Source organism: Camarhynchus parvulus, unplaced genomic scaffold (genome assembly GCF_901933205.1).
Source record: "Camarhynchus parvulus unplaced genomic scaffold, STF_HiC, whole genome shotgun sequence".
Lineage (NCBI taxonomy): Eukaryota > Metazoa > Chordata > Aves > Passeriformes > Thraupidae > Camarhynchus > Camarhynchus parvulus.
The window spans coordinates 156,570-173,824 of record NW_022148237.1 but is presented as its reverse complement, the minus strand read 5'-3'; the positions used below and the strand labels follow the sequence as shown (position 1 = coordinate 173,824).

Genomic DNA, 17,255 nt, shown 5'->3' with positions numbered 1-17,255 from the left:
TCCCTCAGGGAGCCCCCCCAGAATCCTGAGGAACCCAAACCCCCCAGGGACCCCCAGAATTCCCCAAAATTTCCCCAAATCCCCCAAAAATCTCCCTCCGTTGCCATGGAAACGAGGAGGGGCCCGGCGGGGCCGCAGTGGGCGGGGCCGGGGGCGGGGCCAGCGCAGGCGGGTCCGCAGTGGGCGGAGTCTTAGAGGCACTTCTCAATAAGGGTAAGGGGCGTGGTTTACACAGTTTTGACCAATGGGGTGAGGTGTGGGCGGGGTTTCCATCCGGAAGCGGCTCGGCTGGGGGCGTGGCCAGGGCGTGGCGGGAAGCGGCGTTCGGTAAGGGCGTGGGAGCCCTGAAAAAGCCCGAATTTACCCCAAAAATCCGCCCTAAAACCCCAAAAATCGCCTTAAAAACCGCCGGAATCGAATCCGCGAGCCTCGAAAACCCCCGGAACCCACTCGGGGTGAGGAAACTGCGCCAAAATTCCCTCAGAAAATCCCAAAATTTCGCTCCGCGAACCCAAAATCGGCCCCAAAATCTCCCCGGGGAGCCCCAAAATCCCCAAAATTCACCCAAAAATCCTCCCCGGGACCCCAAAACCTCGAGGTCCCCCCGGGGGTTTGGGGCTGGGGGAGGAATTTTGGGAATAATCCCAAATTTTGGCGTGGGGGAGGGGCGGGAACGCGGCCCTCCCCTCCCCCCGCCCCTCCCCCACCCTCACCCCTGCCCCGAATTCCGCAATTTTGGGAAAAATCCCAAAGTTTTGGGGTCCCCAAGGGGATTTTGGGGTGTGGGGGAGGGATTTTTGGGAATAATCCCAAATTTTGGGGTCTGAGGAAGGAATTTTGGGGTTCCCCCACAGATTTTAGGGTCGGGGAGGAAATTTTTGGGATGGAATTTTGGGTTTGGGGCCGGAATTTTGGGATTTCCGCCCCAGATTTTGGGAATCTGCCCTAAATTTCGGGACAGGAGGGGGAATTTTGGGGTTCCCTTGAGATTTTAGGAATGGGGAGGGGAAATTTTGGGATTCCCCCGGAGATTTTGGGGGTGGGGCCGGAAATTTTGGGAGGAAATTTTGGGAGGGGAATTTGTGGCGGGGGAGGGAATTTTGGGGAAGGGAATTTTGCGGATCCTCCACAGATTTTGGGAATGGGGACGGAATTTTGGGGCTGGCGCACGGATTGGAGGTGGGGGAGGAGGGAATTTTTGGGAAGGAATTTTGGAGAGGGAATTTCGGGGTTGGGGCCGGAATTTTGGGATGGGGGAGGAAATTTCAGGGAGGGAATTTTTGGGGTTTCTCCCACAGAATTTTGGGGTTGGGGCCAGAATTTTGGGGAGGAAATGTTGCAGAGAGAATTTTCGGGTTGGAATTTCGGGATTTCCCCATCCCCCAAAATTTTGGGAATGGGGAGGGGGAATTTTGGGGAGGGAATTTCTGGGTTTGGGCCAAAATTTGGGGCTGGGGGAAGGGAAATTTTGGGGAGGGAATTTTGGAATTTCCCCCAGAGATTTTGGGGGTGGGGGAAGGGAATTTGGGGGTTCCGCCTCCATGGGGGCGTGGCCCTGTTTAACCCCTCCCCCTCTCTCTTTTGGCAGCCCCTCCCCCTCCCATGGGGATTCCCCTCCCCCCCTGCTGCTCACCTGGGGGCTCAGCTGTGGGTGGGGCTCCGTGGGGGCGTGGCCATGTTTAACCCCTCCCCTTTTAACCCCCCCCCTTTCCCCACAGCCCCCCCCATGGCCCCGCCCCCTCCGCTGCTCACCTGGGGGGCTCAGCTGTGGGTGGGGCTCCGTGGGGGCGTGGCCCCGTTTAACCCCTCCCCCCGTGTTTTTCCAGCCCCTCCCCCGCCGATGGGGCTCCCATGGCCCCGGGGGGGTTCCCCGCGGCCCCGCCCCCGCCGCTGCTCACCTGGGGGGCTCAGGTGGGGCGGGGGGCGCGGCGGGCGCTGCTGCGGGGGGCGCTGGGGCTGAGCCTGGCGCTGCTGCTGCTCTGGGCCGCCGTGTTCCTCTACGGCTCCTTCTACTGGGCCTACCTGCCCGCGGCCGGCGTGCTGCGCCCGCTGCACCTGGGCTTCAGGTGAGTCCCAGGGGGTTTGGGTGAGCCTGGGGGGTTTGGGTGCACCTGGGCTTCAGGTGAGTCCCAGGGGGTTTGGGTGAGCCTGGGGGGTTTGGGTGCACCTGGGCTTCAGGTGAGTCCCAGGGGGTTTGGGTGCACCTGGGGTTCAGGTAAATGGGGGTTTGGGTGCACCTGGGCTTCAGGTGAGTCCCAGGGGGTTTGGGTGCACCTGGGGTTCAGGTAAATGGGGGTTTGGGTGCACCTGGGGTTCAGGTGAGCCTGGGGGTTTGGGTGCACCTGGGCTTCAGGTGAGTCCCAGGGGTTTGGGTGCATCTGGGGTTCAGGTGAGCCTGGGGGTTTGGGTGCACCCACTGCACCTGGTGCTCAGGTGAGAGGGGGATGAGGGGATCTGGGGGCTCTGGGAGGGGTTTTGGGGGGGTTGGGAGGGGTTTTGGAGAGGTTCAGGTGTGCCCAGGTGTGGTTTGGGGAGGTTCAGGTGAGGCTGGGAGGGGTTTGGGGGTTCAGGTGTGTCCAGCTGGGGCTGGGAGGAGTTTGGAGGGGGTTTTAGGGGATTCAGGTCTGCCCAGGTGTGGTTTGGCTGTGTCCAGGTGGGGTTTTGGGGGTTTCAGGTGTGTCCAGATGTGTCCAGGTGGGGCTGGGAAGGGTTTTAGGGGGGGTTGGAGGGTTTGGGGGAGTTTTTGGGGGGTTTGGGGCTGGATTTGGGGTTTTGGGGGTTTTTAAGGGGGTTTTGGGGTGGTTTTGGGGTTGTTTGGAGATTTTGGGGTTTTTTTGTGGTGGTTTTGGGTTTTTTTGTGGTGGTTTGGGGGGATTTTTGGGTTTTGGGGGGGATTTGGGTGTTTTGGGGGGTTTGGGGGTGGTTTTGCTGGTTCTGGGGTGGTTGTGGGGTTTTTTGGGGGGGGTTTCTCATCCCTGAGCCCATTTTTGGCCCCCCAGGTCGGACTGTGAGCGCCCCGGGCCCGAGCTCTGCTCCTTCCCCACGGCCAACGTGTCCCTGCTGGGGGAGCACCGGGAGAAGGTTCCGGAAATGTCCCAAAATTTGGGGGAATTTGGGGCCAAAATGTCCTGAAAATATCCCCAAAAAATCTGGGGGGTTTGGGGCTGGGGGAGCACCGGGAGAAGGTTCTGGAAATGACAAAATTTGGGGCTGTGGGGATAGGGAGGGGGGCTGGAAACATCCCAAAAATGTGGGGCTAAAACATCCTAGAATATCCCAAAAATGTGGGTACAAAATGTCCTAAAATGTACGAAAAACGTGGGTACAACATGTCTGAAAATATCCCAGATTGGGGAGTTTGGGGCTGGGGAGGGGCCTGAAAATATTCCAGAATGTGGCTACAAAATGTCCTAAAAATATCCTAAAAATGGGGGAATTTGGGGCCAAAATGTCCGGAAATATCCCAAAAATGCCATTTCCAGCTGTACCAGGTGTAACCCAGGTGTAACCCGGGTGTACCCAGGTGCCCCCAGGTGTATCCCAGGTGTATCCCAGGTGTATCCCAGGTGCAACCCAGGTGCAACCCAGGTGTAACCCAGGTGTAACCCAGGTGTATTTTACTCCCCCAGGTGCTGCTCTATGGGCAGCTGTACCCAGGTGTAACCCGGGTGTAACCCAGGTGTAACCAAGGTGTATTTTGCTCCCCCAGGTGTATCCCAGGTGTAACCCAGGTGTATTTTGCTCCCCCAGGTGTAACCCAGGTGTAACCCAGGTGTATTTTGCTCCCCCAGGTGTAACCCAGGTGTATTTTGCTCCCCCGGGTGTAACCCAGGTGTAACCCAGGTGTATTTTGCTCCCCCAGGTGTAACCCAGGTGTAACCCAGGTGTATTTTGCTCCCCCAGGTGTAACCCAGGTGTATCCCAGGTGTAACCCAGGTGTATTTTGCTCCCCCAGGTGTAACCCAGGTGTATTTTGCTCCCCCAGGTGTATCCCAGGTGTAACCCAGGTGTATTTTGCTCCCCCAGGTGTATTTTGCTCCCCCGGGTGTATCCCAGGTGTAACCCAGGTGTAACCCGGGTGTATTTTGCTCCCCCAGGTGTAACCCAGGTGTAACCCAGGTGTATTTTGCTCCCCCAGGTGTAACCCAGGTGTATCCCAGGTGTAACCCAGGTGTATTTTGCTCCCCCAGGTGTATCCCAGGTGTAACCCAGGTGTATTTTGCTCCCCCAGGTGTAACCCAGGTGTAACCCAGGTGTATTTTGCTCCCCCAGGTGTAACCCAGGTGTATTTTGCTCCCCCGGGTGTAACCCAGGTGTAACCCAGGTGTAACCCAGGTGTATTTTGCTCCCCCGGGTGTAACCCAGGTGTAACCCAGGTGTAACCCAGGTGTATTTTGCTCCCCCAGGTGCTGCTCTATGGGCAGCTGTACCCAGGTGTAACCCAGGTGTAACCCAGGTGTATTTTGCTCCCCCAGGTGTAACCCAGGTGTAACCCAGGTGTATTTTGCTCCCCCAGGTGTAACCCAGGTGTATCCCAGGTGTAACCCAGGTGTATTTTGCTCCCCCAGGTGTAACCCAGGTGTATTTTGCTCCCCCAGGTGTATCCCAGGTGTAACCCAGGTGTATTTTGCTCCCCCAGGTGTAACCCAGGTGTATTTTGCTCCCCAGGTGTATCCCAGGTGTAACCCAGGTGTATTTTGCTCCCCAGGTGTAACTCAGGTGTAACCCAGGTGTATTTTGCTCCCCCAGGTGCTGCTCTATGGGCAGCTGTACCGCATCTCCCTGGAGCTGGAGCTGCCGGAGTCGCCGGTGAACCGAGAGCTGGGGATGTTCATGGTGGGGCTGAGCCTGTACGGCCAGGGCGGCAAAACCCTGGCCAGGAGCGAGAGAGCGGTACTGGGAGCACTGGGATTGGACTGGGATTGGACTGGGATTGGACTGGGAGCACTGGGATTGAACTGGGATTGAACTGGGACAGACTGGGATTGGACTGGGACAGACTGGGATTGGACTGGGAGCACTGGGATTGGACTGGGATTGGACTGGGAGCACTGGGATTGGACTGGGATTGGACTGGGATTGAACTGGGATTGGACTGGGATTGAACTGGGACAGACTGGGAGCACTGGGATTGAACTGGGATTGAACTGGGACAGACTGGGATTGGACTGGGACAGACTGGGATTGGACTGGGACAGACTGGGATTGGACTGGGAGCACTGGGATTGGACTGGGACAGACTGGAATTGGACTGGGACAGACTGGGATTGGACTGGGATTGGACTGGGATTGGACTGGGGTTGAACTGGGATTGGACTGGGATTGGACTGGGACAGACTGGGATTGGACTGGGACAGACTGGGATTAGACTGGGACAGACTGGGAGCACTGGGACAGACTGGGATTGAACTGGGACAGACTGGGAGCACTGGGACGGACTGGGATTGGACTGGGATTGGACTGGGACAGACTGGGATTGAACTGGGACAGACTGGGAGCACTGGGACGGACTGGGATTGGACTGGGACAGACTGGGACAGACTGGGAATGGGACTTTGGGGTGGGATTTGGGGTCTGGGATGGGATTGGAAGGCTCTGGAGTGGATCTGGGATCTCTGGGCTGGGATTTGGGGTCCCAGTCTGGATTTGGGGAGGGGTTTGGGATCCCATTTGGGGTTTGGGGTGGGTTTGGGGTCCCAGTGCAGGTTTGGGATCCCATTTGGGGTTTGGGCTGGATTTGGGGTCCCAGTGCAGGTTTGGGGTCCCATTTGGGGTTTGGGCTGGGTTTGGGGTCCCTGGGTGGGATTTAGGATGGGATTGAGGGTGGATTTGGGGTTCCTGCCCCCAGGCCATGCTGCATTACCGCTCCCGCCTGCTGCGGGCCCTGCACACCGCGGCCTTCGGCGGACTCTTCCTCAGCGGCTTCGCGGAGCAGAGCCAGACCCTGGAGCTGGAGCTGATGGGGCGCTACCGCGAGGACCCCGTGCGGCCGGGGGGTCCCGGGGGTCCCGGGGGGATTTGGGGGTGCCAAGGGGAGATTTGGGGGCTCTCAGGGGGTCCCACTGGGGTTTTGGGGGATCCTGGGGGGATTTGGAGGGGTATTTTGGTGGTGCCAGGGGTATTTGAGGATGTTTTGGGGGTCCTCGGGTGGTTTAGGGGATGTTTTGGGGGTCTCAGAGATATTTTGGGGGTCCCAGGGTGGTTTTGGGGTATTTTGAGGGCTATTTTGGGGCATTTTGGGGGTCCCTGAGCCCGTTTCCCCCGCTGCCCCCAGTACTCTCCCACCGCGGGCGCTCTGGTTGAGATCCGCAGCCGCCGGGTGCAGCTCTACGGGGCAGCTGCCGCGCTGCACGCCCACTTCAGCGGCCTCAGGTACGGCCTAAACCTGCCTTAAACCGGGCTTAAACCTGCCTTAAACCGGGCCTAAACCTGCCTTAAACCGGGCCTAAACCTGCCTTAAACCGGGCTTAAACCTGCCTTAAACCGGGCCTAAACCTGCCTTAAACCGGGCCTAAACCTGCCTTAAACCGGGCTTAAACCTGCCTTAAACCGGGCTTAAACCTGCCTTAAACCGGGCTTAAACCTGGCTGAAAACTGCCCCAAACTGCCCCAGCCCCACTTCAGCGGCCTCAGGTGACCCCAAAACCTGCCTCAAACCCCACCTAAACCTGGCCTAAACCTGCCTTAAACCTGCCTTAAACCTTCCTTAAACCTGCCTTAAACCTGCTCTAAACCCTGCCTTAAACTGGGCTTAAACCTGCCCTAAAACTGCCCTGAACCTGCCCCAAACCTGGCTTGAACCTGACCTAAGCAGGGCCTAAACCCGGCCTTAAACCTGTCCATCTGTCCGTCTGTCCCTCACGTGTCCGTCTGTCCCTCACGTGTCCGTCTGTCCCTCACCTGTCTGTCCCTCACGTGTCCGTCTGTCCCTCCCGTGTCCATCTGTCCCTCACGTGTCCGTCTGTCCCTCCCATGTCCATCTGTCCCTCACCTGTCTGTCCCTCACCTGTCTGTCTGTCCCTCACCTGTCTGTCCCTCCCGTGTCCGTCTGTCCCTCACGTGTCCGTCTGTCCCTCCCATGTCCGTCTGTCCCTCACCTGTCTGTCCCTCACCTGTCTGTCTGTCCCTCACCTGTCTGTCCCTCACGTGTCCGTCTGTCCCTCACCTGTCCATCTGTCCCTCACGTGTCCATCTGTCCCTCACCTGTCCGTCTGTCCCTCACCTGTCTGTCTGTCCCTCACGTGTCCGTCTGTCCCTCACGTGTCCGTCTGTCCCTCACCTGTCTGTCCCTCACGTGTCCGTCTGTCCCTCACCTGTCCGTCTGTCCCTCCCGTGTCCGTCTGTCCCTCGCCTGTCCCAGGTACCTGCTCTATCACTTCCCTCTGACGTCAGCGGTTGTGGGCGTGGCCGGCAATTGGACGCTGCTGGCGCTGCTGACCCTCGGGGGGTACCTGCAGTGGGGGAGGGGCCCCCAACGGCCCCGCCCCCGCCCGGCCCAGGTGAGACTGGGGGCGGGGCTTGGGGAGGGGCGGGGCTTGGGGAGGGGCCATGGGGGTGGGGCTAATGGGGGAGGGGCTGAGCTCACCTGAGCCCCTCCCCCACCCACAACAGGAGCAGAGGAACCGAGGAGGAGCCCCCGGGGAGGGGGAGGGGACAGGTGAGAGATGGGGGAGGGGCAATGGGGGAGGGGCAATGGGGGAGGGGCAATGGGGGAGGGGCAATGAGGGAGGGGCAATAGGGGAGGGGAAATGGGGGAGGGGCAATGGGGGGAGGGGCAATGGGGGAGGGGCAATGGGGGAGGGGCAATGGGGGAGGGGCAATGGGGGGAGGGGCAATGAGGGGGGAGGGGCAGCGGAATTTGGAGGAAATTTGGGGAAGTTCAGGGAGAATTTGGGGATTTTTGGGGAGGATTTTTAGAGACTTTGTGGAGGTGTTTTAAGGAGATTTCGGGGATATTTGGGAAGGATTTGGAAGGAGATTTTTGGGCGGGATTTTGGAGATTTTTTGGGGGAGTTTTGGGAGGTTTTTTCCGGGGGGAATTTGGGGGATTTTTTGGAGGGATTTTGGGGGCAGTTTTGGGGAGATTTGGGAAGATTTTGGAAGGGATTTGGAGGAAGATTTGGGGGGGGAATTTTGGGAGATTTTGGGGTTTTTTAGGGAGGGGATTTTAGGGATTTCATTGGGAGGATTTTAAGGAGAGTTTGCAGGAGATTTTGGGCAAATTTGGGAGGGATTTGGAGGAAGATTTTGGGGAAGTTTTGGGGATTTTTGGGTGGGATTTTTAGGATTCTGGGAATGTTCAAGTTGATTTCTCTCCCCTCTCCCCCCCCCCCCCAGACCTTCCAGACCCCCCCCAAAATTCGGAGGAGCCCGAAATCGTGGGAGCCTCGGAGCCCGGCCCAGGTGGGGGAGGGGCAGCGCCCCAAAAACCCCCAAAATCCGAGGGGGAGGGGCGGGGGAGGGGCTCGAATTGGGGGTGGGGAGATCAAAAAGGGGGGAGTGGCCCAGTTTTTGGGGTGGAGGGGCAGAATTTTGGGGGGGGCAGGGACCCAGTTTGGGGGGGGAGGGGCCCAAATTTGGGTGTGGGGGCTCTGACCGCCCCTCCCCCCCCCCCAGACCCCCCCCTGCTCAGCGCCGCCCCCAAGGAGGGGGAGGGGCAGGAAGAAGAGGAGGAAGAGGGGGAGGGGCAGGAGGAGGCCACGCCCACGCCCCGCCCCCTCGCGGACGGCCCCTCCCCCCTCCGGCAGCGCCAGCTCTGCTCCAGCTCCTGAGCCCCTCCCCCACCCCCTCCCCCACCCCCGGTTCGGGGGGGGCTCAATAAAGGCTTCGGCCCCTCCCCCACCCCCGAAACTGAGTTGGGAGTTATTTGGGGGGGGGGAGGGGTGGGACAGGGACGGGAGCCCCAAAATCCCCCAAATTCCCCTAAAATCCCCCAAATTTTCCCCAGAATTTCCCCAAAATCCCCCTCCATGCCCCCCAAATTCTCTTCAAACTCTGCCCCCCAATCAACCCAAAGAAAATCTGGTCCAAATTTAAGATTTTTGGGGTATTTTCGGGTGGGTTTTGGGGTCACTTTGCAGTGGCTTTGGGGTTGGTTTTTGGGTATTTTTTGATGGGTTTTGGGCTATTTTGGGGTCGGATTTTTTGCTATTTTCAGGTGGGTTTTGGGGTCGGATTTAGGGGTATTTTTGGGTGAATTTTGGGCTATTTTAACGTTGGTTCTGAGCTGGTTTTGGGTGAGTTTTGGGCTATTTTCCGGTGGGTTTCGGGGTCACTGTAGGGCGGTTTTGGAGTTGGGTTTTGAGGTAATTTTGGGTTGGTTCTGGGCTATTTTGGGCTATTTTTGTGCTTTCGGCTTCACTTTTTAGGTTTCTCCGCTCCGTTCGCGTTCTCTCCTCCTTCTGTCCCTTCCCGGCCTCCGCCCCCACGTGACCTCGGCCCCGCCCCTGCCGCGGCACCACGTGACGCGAGGCGCCGGTGCCGCCATGATGGCGGCGGGCGGCGGGGCCGGGCCCGGGCGGGCCCTGGAGGCGCTGCTGGAGATGGGATTCGGGGCGCGGCGCGCGTGAGGGCGGCGCCACCGCGGGGACCCCGGGGGAGGGCCGGGGAGGGGGCCCCGGTAACCGGAGAGGGGCCGGGAATGGGACCCGGGGGGGATTCGGGGGTTTTGGGGATTTTGGGGGGTCCCCGAGCCGCCCCCGTGACCCCTCCCGGGTCGGTCCCGCAGGGCGAAGGCGCTGGCGCTGACCGGGAACCGCGGGGTGGAACCGGCCATGGACTGGTGAGGGGGAGACCGAAAATACCGGGACCCCCAAAATCCCGCCCGGAACCCCAAAATCCCCCCCAGGCCCCACTCGAGAATCCTAAAACCCCCCTGAGACCCCAAAATCCCTCCTGAGATCCCCAAAAAGCCCCTGGGACCCCTAAAACCCCCTGAGACCCCAAAATCCCTCCTGGGACCCCCAAAAACTCCCTGAGACCTCCCAAATTTACACCAGGACCCCCAAAACCCCCACAGGATACCCCAAATCTCCCCCTGGAACCCCCAAATTGCCCCCAGGACCACCTAGAACCCCCGAGACCCCAAAACCTTCCCGGGACTCCCAAATTCCCCCCCAGGGACCCCCAAAACCCCCTGAGACCTCGCCAGGGACCCCAAATTCCCCCCGGGACCCTCAGAAATGCCCTGAGACCCCAAAATTCCTCCGGGACCCCAAAAACTCCCCTGGGCCCCCCCAAAAAAACCCTCAGGATTCCAAAAACACCCCTGAGACCCCCCCCAGGACCCCCCAAAACCCCCCTGAGAGCCCCAAATCCCCTCCAGGACCCCCGAAAAGCCCCATAAACCCCCCCAGGAACCCCAACCCCCCCCGATTTTCGGGACACCCCCTGATTTTGGGCCCCCCCCCCCAGGCTGGTGGCTCACGAGGACGACCCCGACTCGGACTCGGACCCCGAGACCCCCCCGGATCTGGGGGCGCTGCTGGGGGGGCCCCGGGCGCCCGCGGGGGAGCAGGACGAGACCCAGAAGTGAATTTGGGGAGGAAAAAATTTGGGGTTTTGGGGAGAAATTTGGGGTTCAATTGGGGATTTAGGGGTTCAGAGGGTAAATTTGGGACTTTAGGGGGATTTGGGGGTTTAAAGGGAAGATTTTGGGGTTTAGGGGAGAATTTTGGGGGTAATTTGGTGGTTTGGGGAGGAAATTTGGGGTTGAAGTGGGATATTTGGGGTTTTGGGGGGGGGAATTTGGAGGTCTGGGGGGAATTTGTGGGTTTGGGCAGGATTTGGGGGTCCCAAGAGAGATTTATGGGTTCAAATGGGGAATTTGGGGGGGGATATTAAGGGCAGAATTTTGGGGATTAAAAAGGGAAAATTCTGGGGTTTCAAAGAGGCTCAGGGGAAAAATTTTGGGGGGTTTCAGGGGAGATTAGGGGTTTCAGGGGGATTTAGGGGCTCAGGGGGATTTGGGGTTCAGAGTTTTGGGGTTCAGGATGATTTTGGGGTCCCAGGGCGCTGTTGGAGGCCGGGCAGGAGCGCGAGCAGAGGGAGCTCAGTGACCCCGGGATTTGAGGCTCAGATTTTGGGGCTCAGGGTGATTTCGGGGCTCAGGGTGATTTTGGGGCTCAGATTTTGGGGCTCGGGGTGATTTCGGGGTTCAGGGTGATTTTGGGGCTCGGGGTGATTTCGGGGCTCAGGGTGATTTTGGGGCTCAGATTTTGGGGGCTCGGGGTGATTTCAGGGGGCCGCGGGTGATTTTGGGGCCCGAAGATTTTGGGGCTCGGGGTATTTCACAAAGGGGTTCGAGGCGGGCGCTGTCGGAGGCCGGGCCAGAAAAGCGGGCAACAAACCCAAAAGCGCCGCCGGAGGTGACAAGCGAATAATCACAAAGGGAACAAAAAAAACAGGGAGGCCCGCACCGCTTAGAAAAAAAGCTGGCGGCGGGACCGCCAGAGAGGGCGGCGCGGTGAGGAGGGAACGGCCCCGAAAAAAACCCAAAACTGCGGGGGAAACCCGAAATTTCACCCCAAAACAAAAAACCCCAAAAAGGAACTGCCCGGGCCGAGGCCTCCGGGCCGCCAGGGGGCGCCTCGAGCGCCGGAAGCTCCCTCAGAACCCGCGGCCCCACAAAACCTCGGGGAACCCAAAAAAAACCCCCAAAACCTCCTTAAAAACCCCAAAAATCTCCGTAAAAACCACAAAACCTCCTGGGAGAGACCAAAAATTTTTAGGAAATCCCAAAAATGCCGGAATTTTTCTCATTTTAAACCCGCAGGAGGGGCTGCCCGGGCCGAGGCGCCCTCACAAACCCCTCATGAACTCCCGGCCCCACAAAACCTCGGGGAACCCAAAACAAACCCCAAAACCTCCTTAAAAACCATAAAAACCTGCTTAAAAACCTCAAAACCTCCCGGGAAACCCAAAAAAGTTTTAGGAAATACCTAAATTCCCGGAATTTTCCTTCCCTGTTCCCACAGGCAGCGAGTGCGGGAGAAGATTGAGAGGGACAAGGCGGAGCGAGCACAGAGGGTGAGGGGGGTCCCAAAAAACTGGGGGGGATCCCACAGGATTTGGGGATCCCAAAGGATTGCAGGGATCCCAAAGGATTTTGGAGACCCCAAAAAGATTTGAGGGGATTCCAAAGAATTTGGGGGAGGATTCCAAATTATTTTAGGGGGATCCCGAAGGATTTGAGGAGTCCCAAATGACGGGGGGAGATCCCAAAAAATTGGGGGGATTCCAGAGGATTTGGGGGTCCCACAGGATTTTAGGGAGATCCCAAAGGATTTGGGGGGAATTCCAGAGGATTTTGGGATCCCAAAGGATTTGGGGGAGATCGTAAAGGATATGGGGAGTCCCTGAAAATTGGGAAAATTCCAAAATATTTTGGGAGAGAACCCAAAGGATTTTTGGGGGAAATCCCATGGAATTTTGGGGGGTCTCACGGGATTTGGGGGACGCCTCGAGCACAGTTTGGGGTCCAGCCCCTTGGGGACCCCCCCATCTCCCCCCTGTGTCCCCCCAGTTCGCCCCGACCCCCCCGGCCCCCCCGGCCCAGCCCCCCCAGGAGGCGCCGGCGCCGCGGGAATACGACCAGTGCCGGATCCAGGTGGGAATGGGGGTCCTGGGGGGTCCTGAAAGGATTCTTGGGGGATCCCAATGGGATTCTGGGGATCCCTGATGGGTTTTGGGGAGATCCTGAAGGGGTTTCAGGGGATCCTGAAAGGATTTTTGGGGGATCTCGGATTTCAGGAATTTTGGGGGGATCCCCAAGGGGATTTTGGGGAATCGTGAGGGGATTTCAGGATTATTTGGGGGCTTCCTGCTGGATTTTGGGGTAATTTTGGGTTGATTTAGGGCTGATTTCTGATAATTTTGGGGTGATTTTGGATGATTTTGATCCATTTGTGGCTGATTCAGGTTAATTTCCAATGATTCCGGGGTGGTTTTGGATGGTTTCGTGCTGATTTTGGGGTGATTTGTGCTGATTTGAGGTAATTTTTGGGTGATTTGTGCTGATTTCAGGTAATTTTTGGGTGATTTTTGGTCCCCTGATGGGATTTAGGAATGATTTAGGGGTGATTTTGGGCTGATTTTGCATGATTTTTGGCTAATTTTGAGCTGAATTTGGATGATTCTAGGCTGATTTGGGGTGACTTTTGGCTGATGTAGGTTGATTTGTGCTGATTTGGGGCCATTTTTGCCTGATTTTGTGCGATTTTTTGGCCATTTTTCTCTGATTTTTTGTGATTATTTCCCCCAGGTCCGTCTCCCCGACGGCCGCGCCCTCACGCAGAGTTTCCGCGCTCGGGAGCCGCTGGCGGCCGTGCGGCTCTTTGTGGAGCTGCACCGCGGCACCGGCGGCACCGGGGGGGACAGCGGGGGCCCCCCCGAGCCCTTCAGCCTCCGCACAGCCTTTCCCCGGCGCCTCTTCACCGACGAGGACATGGAGAAACCCCTGCAGGAGCTGGGTGAGACACGGGGGGCTGGCGGGGATTTGGGGCGTCCTTGGAGCGATTTGAAGGGTCCCTGAGGGCATTTGGGGGGTCCTTGGGGGGGTCTCTGAGGGAGTTTGGGGTCCTTGGGGGGGTCCTTGGGGTTCCTGTGAGGATTTGAGGGGTGCCCAGGAGGGTTTTGGGGCTCTCCAGGGCTTTGGAGGGTCCCTGGGCAATTCTGGGCTGTCCTGACCTCCCCTCCCCCCCTTTGCCAGGCCTGGTTCCCTCCGCCGTCGTCATCGTGGCCAAGAAGGAGGGGAGCTGAGGGGGGCACCCCAAATAAACCCAAAAAAACCCAAAAACTGCAGCGTGTCCCGTCCTGTGCCCCCGCCAGAGCAGCCTCGGGGTCCCAGGTCTTTATTGGGGTCCCAGTGCCGGTTTTGAGGTCCCCGTTCTTTATTGGGGTCCCAGTGCCGGTTTTGGGGTCCCCGTTCTTTATTGGGGTCCCAGTGCCGGTTTTGGGGTCCCCGTTCTTTATTGGGGTCCCTCAGGGCTCGCGGCGCTGCCAGCGTCCCACGGGGTCGGCGAGGATGACGATGGCCCAGCCGGCCAGACCTGCGGGACAGGGGGACACGGGGGGACATGGGGACACCTGGGGGTCACACCTGGGGTCACACCTGGGGTCCCTCCCCCTTCCCGGCCCCCGAGACTTCAGGGAGATTTTGGCGCCATCTCGGGGCCGCCCTCACCCCGCCCCGCTCATTTCCATGGAAACCCGCCCAATTTTCCCGCCAACACTCAATCCCCGCCCCCTCTTCCCGGGTCCCGCCCCCTCCCCTCAGTCCCCGCCCCGCCCCTCACCGGCGGCGAAGGTGATCTGGGCGATGCCGCCCATGGAGGGCGCGATCCCCTTTTTCATGGCGTTCCGCGGCCCCTGGTACACCCAGACGGCGGCCATGAGCAGCCCCGCGCCGCTCAGCAGGCGGCAGCTCCAGCAGCCGCCGAACAGCGGCCGCGGCGAGCCCGGACCGGGCCCTGGCACCGGCGCCGCCTCCGGTGCGGCCTCCGCGCCCCGCGGCCGCGACATGGCCGGACCGGAAGAGACGCTGGACGTGTCCGTCATTTATAGCACTCCGGGTGCAACCGCGCAAAAATAGTTCCGTGCGCAACCGCGCCCTGCGCTGATGGTTCCGGGAGAAAGGGCGGGACACCGGGAAAAGGCGGGTGGGAGAGCTCCCGGTGCTGACGTCACTTCCGCCACGGCACGGCCCGATGCGCCACGTTGTCGTCGGTCTCGGCCGCCTCGCGCAGCGTCGCCATGATCAGCTCGTTGTGGCGCCGCCGCTGCGCCAAACTCGCGGCGTCCGCGCCGGGCTGGCCCTGCCGGACCGGGAAAGACGCGGGGTTACCGCCGGTTCCGGTCCCCGAGGCGTCCCCGCCGCCTCCTTCCCCCCCGTACCTTCAGCGTGTTGTGCCGCTCCTGCTCGCCGCCCGCGATCGCCACCCACAGCAGCAGCCCCAGCGCCACCGGGACGGCGCCGCGGGCGAGCGCCAGCGGCCACCGCCGGTCCAGCGCCATGGCCGCCTCCCCGCCACTTCCGGAGCCGCTCTGGCCCGCCCGGAGCATAGAGAGCGCGGTTGGGAGGACCGGAAATCCCCTATGGCCGACGGAAACCATAGAGATAACGGTTGGGAGGACCGGAAATCCCCTCCGGCGCATTGAAACCATAGAGACGGCGGCTGGGAGGACCGGAAAAACCCATGGGCACACGGAAACCATAGAGACGGCGGATGGAACGACCGGAAATCCTCTCCGCCACACGGGGATCATAGAGATTGGCGCCGGGAGGACCCGGAGTCTTTCCCTTACGGCCGGATCCCCTCGATCATCGGGACCGGGGTCACGGAGCGATCCCAGCGCCGGGAAGGGAACAGGAGATCCCCGCCCTCACCCCGGGCCGTAAAAACAGACACGAGACCAAAGTGGTTCAATACGGTTTATTAAAATTTCAAAGTATAAAATCACTCATCCGACGCCGGCGCGGTCGCGGGGCGTTCCCGGTCCTTCAGCGGGGCCTACAAAGGAGAAAATGGCGGTAACGCAGCGGCCCCGAGCGCTCCGGAGGTCCCGGAGCCACCGCGCCCGGGCCTTGTCCCGGCGTGTGAGGGTGGGACCGGCGGACGCCACCGCCGGCACCGAAGACATCGCGCCGGTCGCTGCTTTCCCTCCGCACATCACGGAACCCGGCACGGACACGCCGGGGCCCGCCAAGAACGAGAGGATTCTCCCGGTTCCCCCCTCCCCGCCCGCTTTGAGGCCAAAACCAACCCAAAATCCCGATCCAGCCCAACCGCTCACCCAGGGCGCAAGGAGCGCGCTGAGGCGCGGCGGCCATTTTATATAGCGCGCAGTGTGGGCGGAGCCTCGAAGAAATCCTCCAATCAGCGGCGCCGGCGCGAGCCTGCCAACGAATGAAAACAAACTATAAGAAATGGGGCGGTGGCCTAAGCGGGGATTTGAATATAGGCGGGGCTCTCGCCACTGCAGCCAATCAGAGCCCGCTTCGCGCGGAGAGGGGGGGAACAGGCGGGGTTTAGTGACCGGAAGTGCAGCCGGACGGAAACGGGTGCCGGACCGGAAAAGCGGACGGACCGGAAGTTGTGCCGGACCCGAAGTTGCACGATGGGGATCGGAGGGAAAATCAACCGGCCCCGAACGGTGACCGGGAGCACCGGGGGGCACCGGAGGGCACTGAGGGACACCGGGCGGGCTCCAGGAGCGGCCCGGCGGGAGGGACAGCCCGGGGGGAGGGCGGAAATCCCCATCCTCGCCGGGGCTCCCGGTAACCGATACCGAGAGGAGTCTCCGGTAAGCGCGGGACCCCCCCCGGTGACCCCGCTGTTCCCCACAGGAGCTGCGCAAGAAGCTGTTCAAGCGGCGGCGGGAGCGGGCGCGGGGCCGGCGGCAGAAGCGGCGGTGAGCGCCCCCCCCGTCCCCCCCCGGTGCCCTCCCGGTGCCGCCCCGGTAACCGAGGGGGGTCCCGGTGCTCTCTCCGCTCCAGGTCGGTGTCGGTGCCCGCCGTTCAGGCCCCGGCGTGGGGAAGCGGCTGCGGAAGGAGCTGAAGCGGCTGCGGGGTGAGCGGGGAGGGGACACCGGGGGGACACCGGGGGGACACCGGGGGCGGTACCGGGGGCGGTACCGGGGGCGGTACCGGAGCCCTGAGCCCCTCCCGGTGTCCCCAGCGCTGAAGGCGGCGGTGCCCGAGGCGAAGAGGCCGCGGGAGGAGAAAGCGGGGCCGGGGAGCGGCGACGTGGAGATGGCGGAGGCGGCGGCGGAGTGAGCGCGGGGCCGGCCCGGTGACACCGGGGCCATCCCGGGGCCATCGGTGCCATCCCAGTGACACCGGGGCCACCGGTTCACCGGGCTGGAACCTCCCCAGTGTCCCCTCGGTGTCCCCAGTCGTTCTGCAACGGCCCCGGTTTGGCACCGGTGCCCCAAACCGCAGCTCCCAGTGCACCCCAGCCCTGTCCCGGTGGTGTCCCCGGTGTCCCCGGTGTCCGCAATTCCCCCCAGCCCTGTCCCGGTGTCCCCAGTAAAGGATCCCGTGTGTCTCTTCTCTCTCTCCTCGTTCTCTGGCCCCGTGATTGTGCTCGCTGGGGGAGGGGCGGCACCACCCCCCGGGGGGACCCTTTTCACGGTGACACCGCGAGGGGGGCGGAACCATCGCGCTGAGCCGCGGGGGCGGGTCGGGGCAATTCCGGTGCTGGACGCTTTCGGCGCATGCGCAGCCGCCCGGCCCGGCCCAGCCGCCGCCATCATGG

General features: G+C 60.9%; 4 protein-coding genes and 1 non-coding gene across 6 annotated transcripts; 2 read left to right on the top strand and 3 right to left on the bottom strand.

The window, feature by feature from the left end:
* Positions 1 to 287: 287 nt before the first annotated feature.
* Positions 288 to 8,771, top strand: BSCL2 (BSCL2 lipid droplet biogenesis associated, seipin). Its single transcript, XM_030969983.1, has 10 exons — positions 288 to 455; positions 1,827 to 2,066; positions 3,000 to 3,081; positions 4,750 to 4,893; positions 5,849 to 5,983; positions 6,275 to 6,372; positions 7,361 to 7,499; positions 7,612 to 7,657; positions 8,338 to 8,403; positions 8,617 to 8,771. The coding sequence occupies exons 2-10, from the start codon at positions 1,852 to 1,854 to the stop codon at positions 8,769 to 8,771; spliced, it is 1,080 nt and encodes a 359-aa protein (XP_030825843.1). The 5' UTR covers positions 288 to 455; positions 1,827 to 1,851.
* A 407-nt stretch (positions 8,772 to 9,178) lies between these two features.
* Positions 9,179 to 13,795, top strand: UBXN1 (UBX domain protein 1). Its single transcript, XM_030969888.1, has 9 exons — positions 9,179 to 9,565; positions 9,728 to 9,781; positions 10,414 to 10,530; positions 11,010 to 11,053; positions 11,425 to 11,464; positions 11,976 to 12,027; positions 12,524 to 12,607; positions 13,262 to 13,469; positions 13,709 to 13,795. Exons 1-9 carry the CDS (start codon positions 9,486 to 9,488, stop codon positions 13,756 to 13,758), a joined length of 729 nt encoding a protein of 242 aa, XP_030825748.1. The 5' UTR covers positions 9,179 to 9,485; the 3' UTR covers positions 13,759 to 13,795.
* Positions 13,668 to 14,580, bottom strand: DMAC1 (distal membrane arm assembly complex 1). Of its 2 annotated transcripts, XM_030970014.1 has the most exons (3): positions 14,295 to 14,580; positions 13,955 to 14,048; positions 13,668 to 13,876 (listed from the first exon to the last, which is right to left on the bottom strand). In XM_030970014.1, exons 1-2 carry the CDS (start codon positions 14,554 to 14,556, stop codon positions 13,981 to 13,983), a joined length of 330 nt encoding a protein of 109 aa, XP_030825874.1. In that variant the 5' UTR covers positions 14,557 to 14,580; the 3' UTR covers positions 13,668 to 13,876; positions 13,955 to 13,980. The 2 variants fall into 2 exon arrangements, with proteins under 2 accessions (XP_030825874.1, XP_030825873.1); XM_030970013.1 differs by having other exon boundaries at positions 13,671 to 14,048.
* LOC115916309 (ubiquinol-cytochrome-c reductase complex assembly factor 3-like) lies at positions 14,541 to 15,041 on the bottom strand. Its single transcript, XM_030970017.1, has 2 exons — positions 14,893 to 15,041; positions 14,541 to 14,813 (listed from the first exon to the last, which is right to left on the bottom strand). Exons 1-2 carry the CDS (start codon positions 15,010 to 15,012, stop codon positions 14,682 to 14,684), a joined length of 252 nt encoding a protein of 83 aa, XP_030825877.1. The 5' UTR covers positions 15,013 to 15,041; the 3' UTR covers positions 14,541 to 14,681.
* A 540-nt stretch (positions 15,042 to 15,581) lies between these two features.
* Positions 15,582 to 15,715, bottom strand: LOC115916322. The gene has a single exon (XR_004061588.1). It is a non-coding gene; the product is annotated as a small nucleolar RNA SNORA57 (small nucleolar RNA).
* Positions 15,716 to 17,255: the final 1,540 nt, after the last annotated feature.

Excerpts from the sequence above, each read along its gene's own strand:
- BSCL2 (XM_030969983.1), top strand. The coding sequence starts at position 1,852 with ATGGCCCCGGGGGGGTTCCCCGCGGCCCCGCCCCCGCCGCTGCTCACC. Across the intron at positions 7,500-7,611 it reads CCCGCCCCCGCCCGGCCCAG|GAGCAGAGGAACCGAGGAGG; the intron begins GTGAGACTGGGG and ends CACCCACAACAG. Across the intron at positions 7,658-8,337 it reads CGGGGAGGGGGAGGGGACAG|ACCTTCCAGACCCCCCCCAA; the intron begins GTGAGAGATGGG and ends CCCCCCCCCCAG.
- UBXN1 (XM_030969888.1), top strand. The coding sequence starts at position 9,486 with ATGATGGCGGCGGGCGGCGGGGCCGGGCCCGGGCGGGCCCTGGAGGCG. Across the intron at positions 9,782-10,413 it reads GTGGAACCGGCCATGGACTG|GCTGGTGGCTCACGAGGACG; the intron begins GTGAGGGGGAGA and ends CCCCCCCCCCAG. Across the intron at positions 10,531-11,009 it reads GAGCAGGACGAGACCCAGAA|GGCGCTGTTGGAGGCCGGGC; the intron begins GTGAATTTGGGG and ends TTGGGGTCCCAG.
- DMAC1 (XM_030970014.1), bottom strand. The coding sequence starts at position 14,556 with ATGACGGACACGTCCAGCGTCTCTTCCGGTCCGGCCATGTCGCGGCCG. Across the intron at positions 14,049-14,294 it reads CCAGATCACCTTCGCCGCCG|GTCTGGCCGGCTGGGCCATC; the intron begins GTGAGGGGCGGG and ends CCTGTCCCGCAG.
- LOC115916309 (XM_030970017.1), bottom strand. The coding sequence starts at position 15,012 with ATGGCGCTGGACCGGCGGTGGCCGCTGGCGCTCGCCCGCGGCGCCGTC. Across the intron at positions 14,814-14,892 it reads AGCGGCACAACACGCTGAAG|GGCCAGCCCGGCGCGGACGC; the intron begins GTACGGGGGGGA and ends CCGGTCCGGCAG.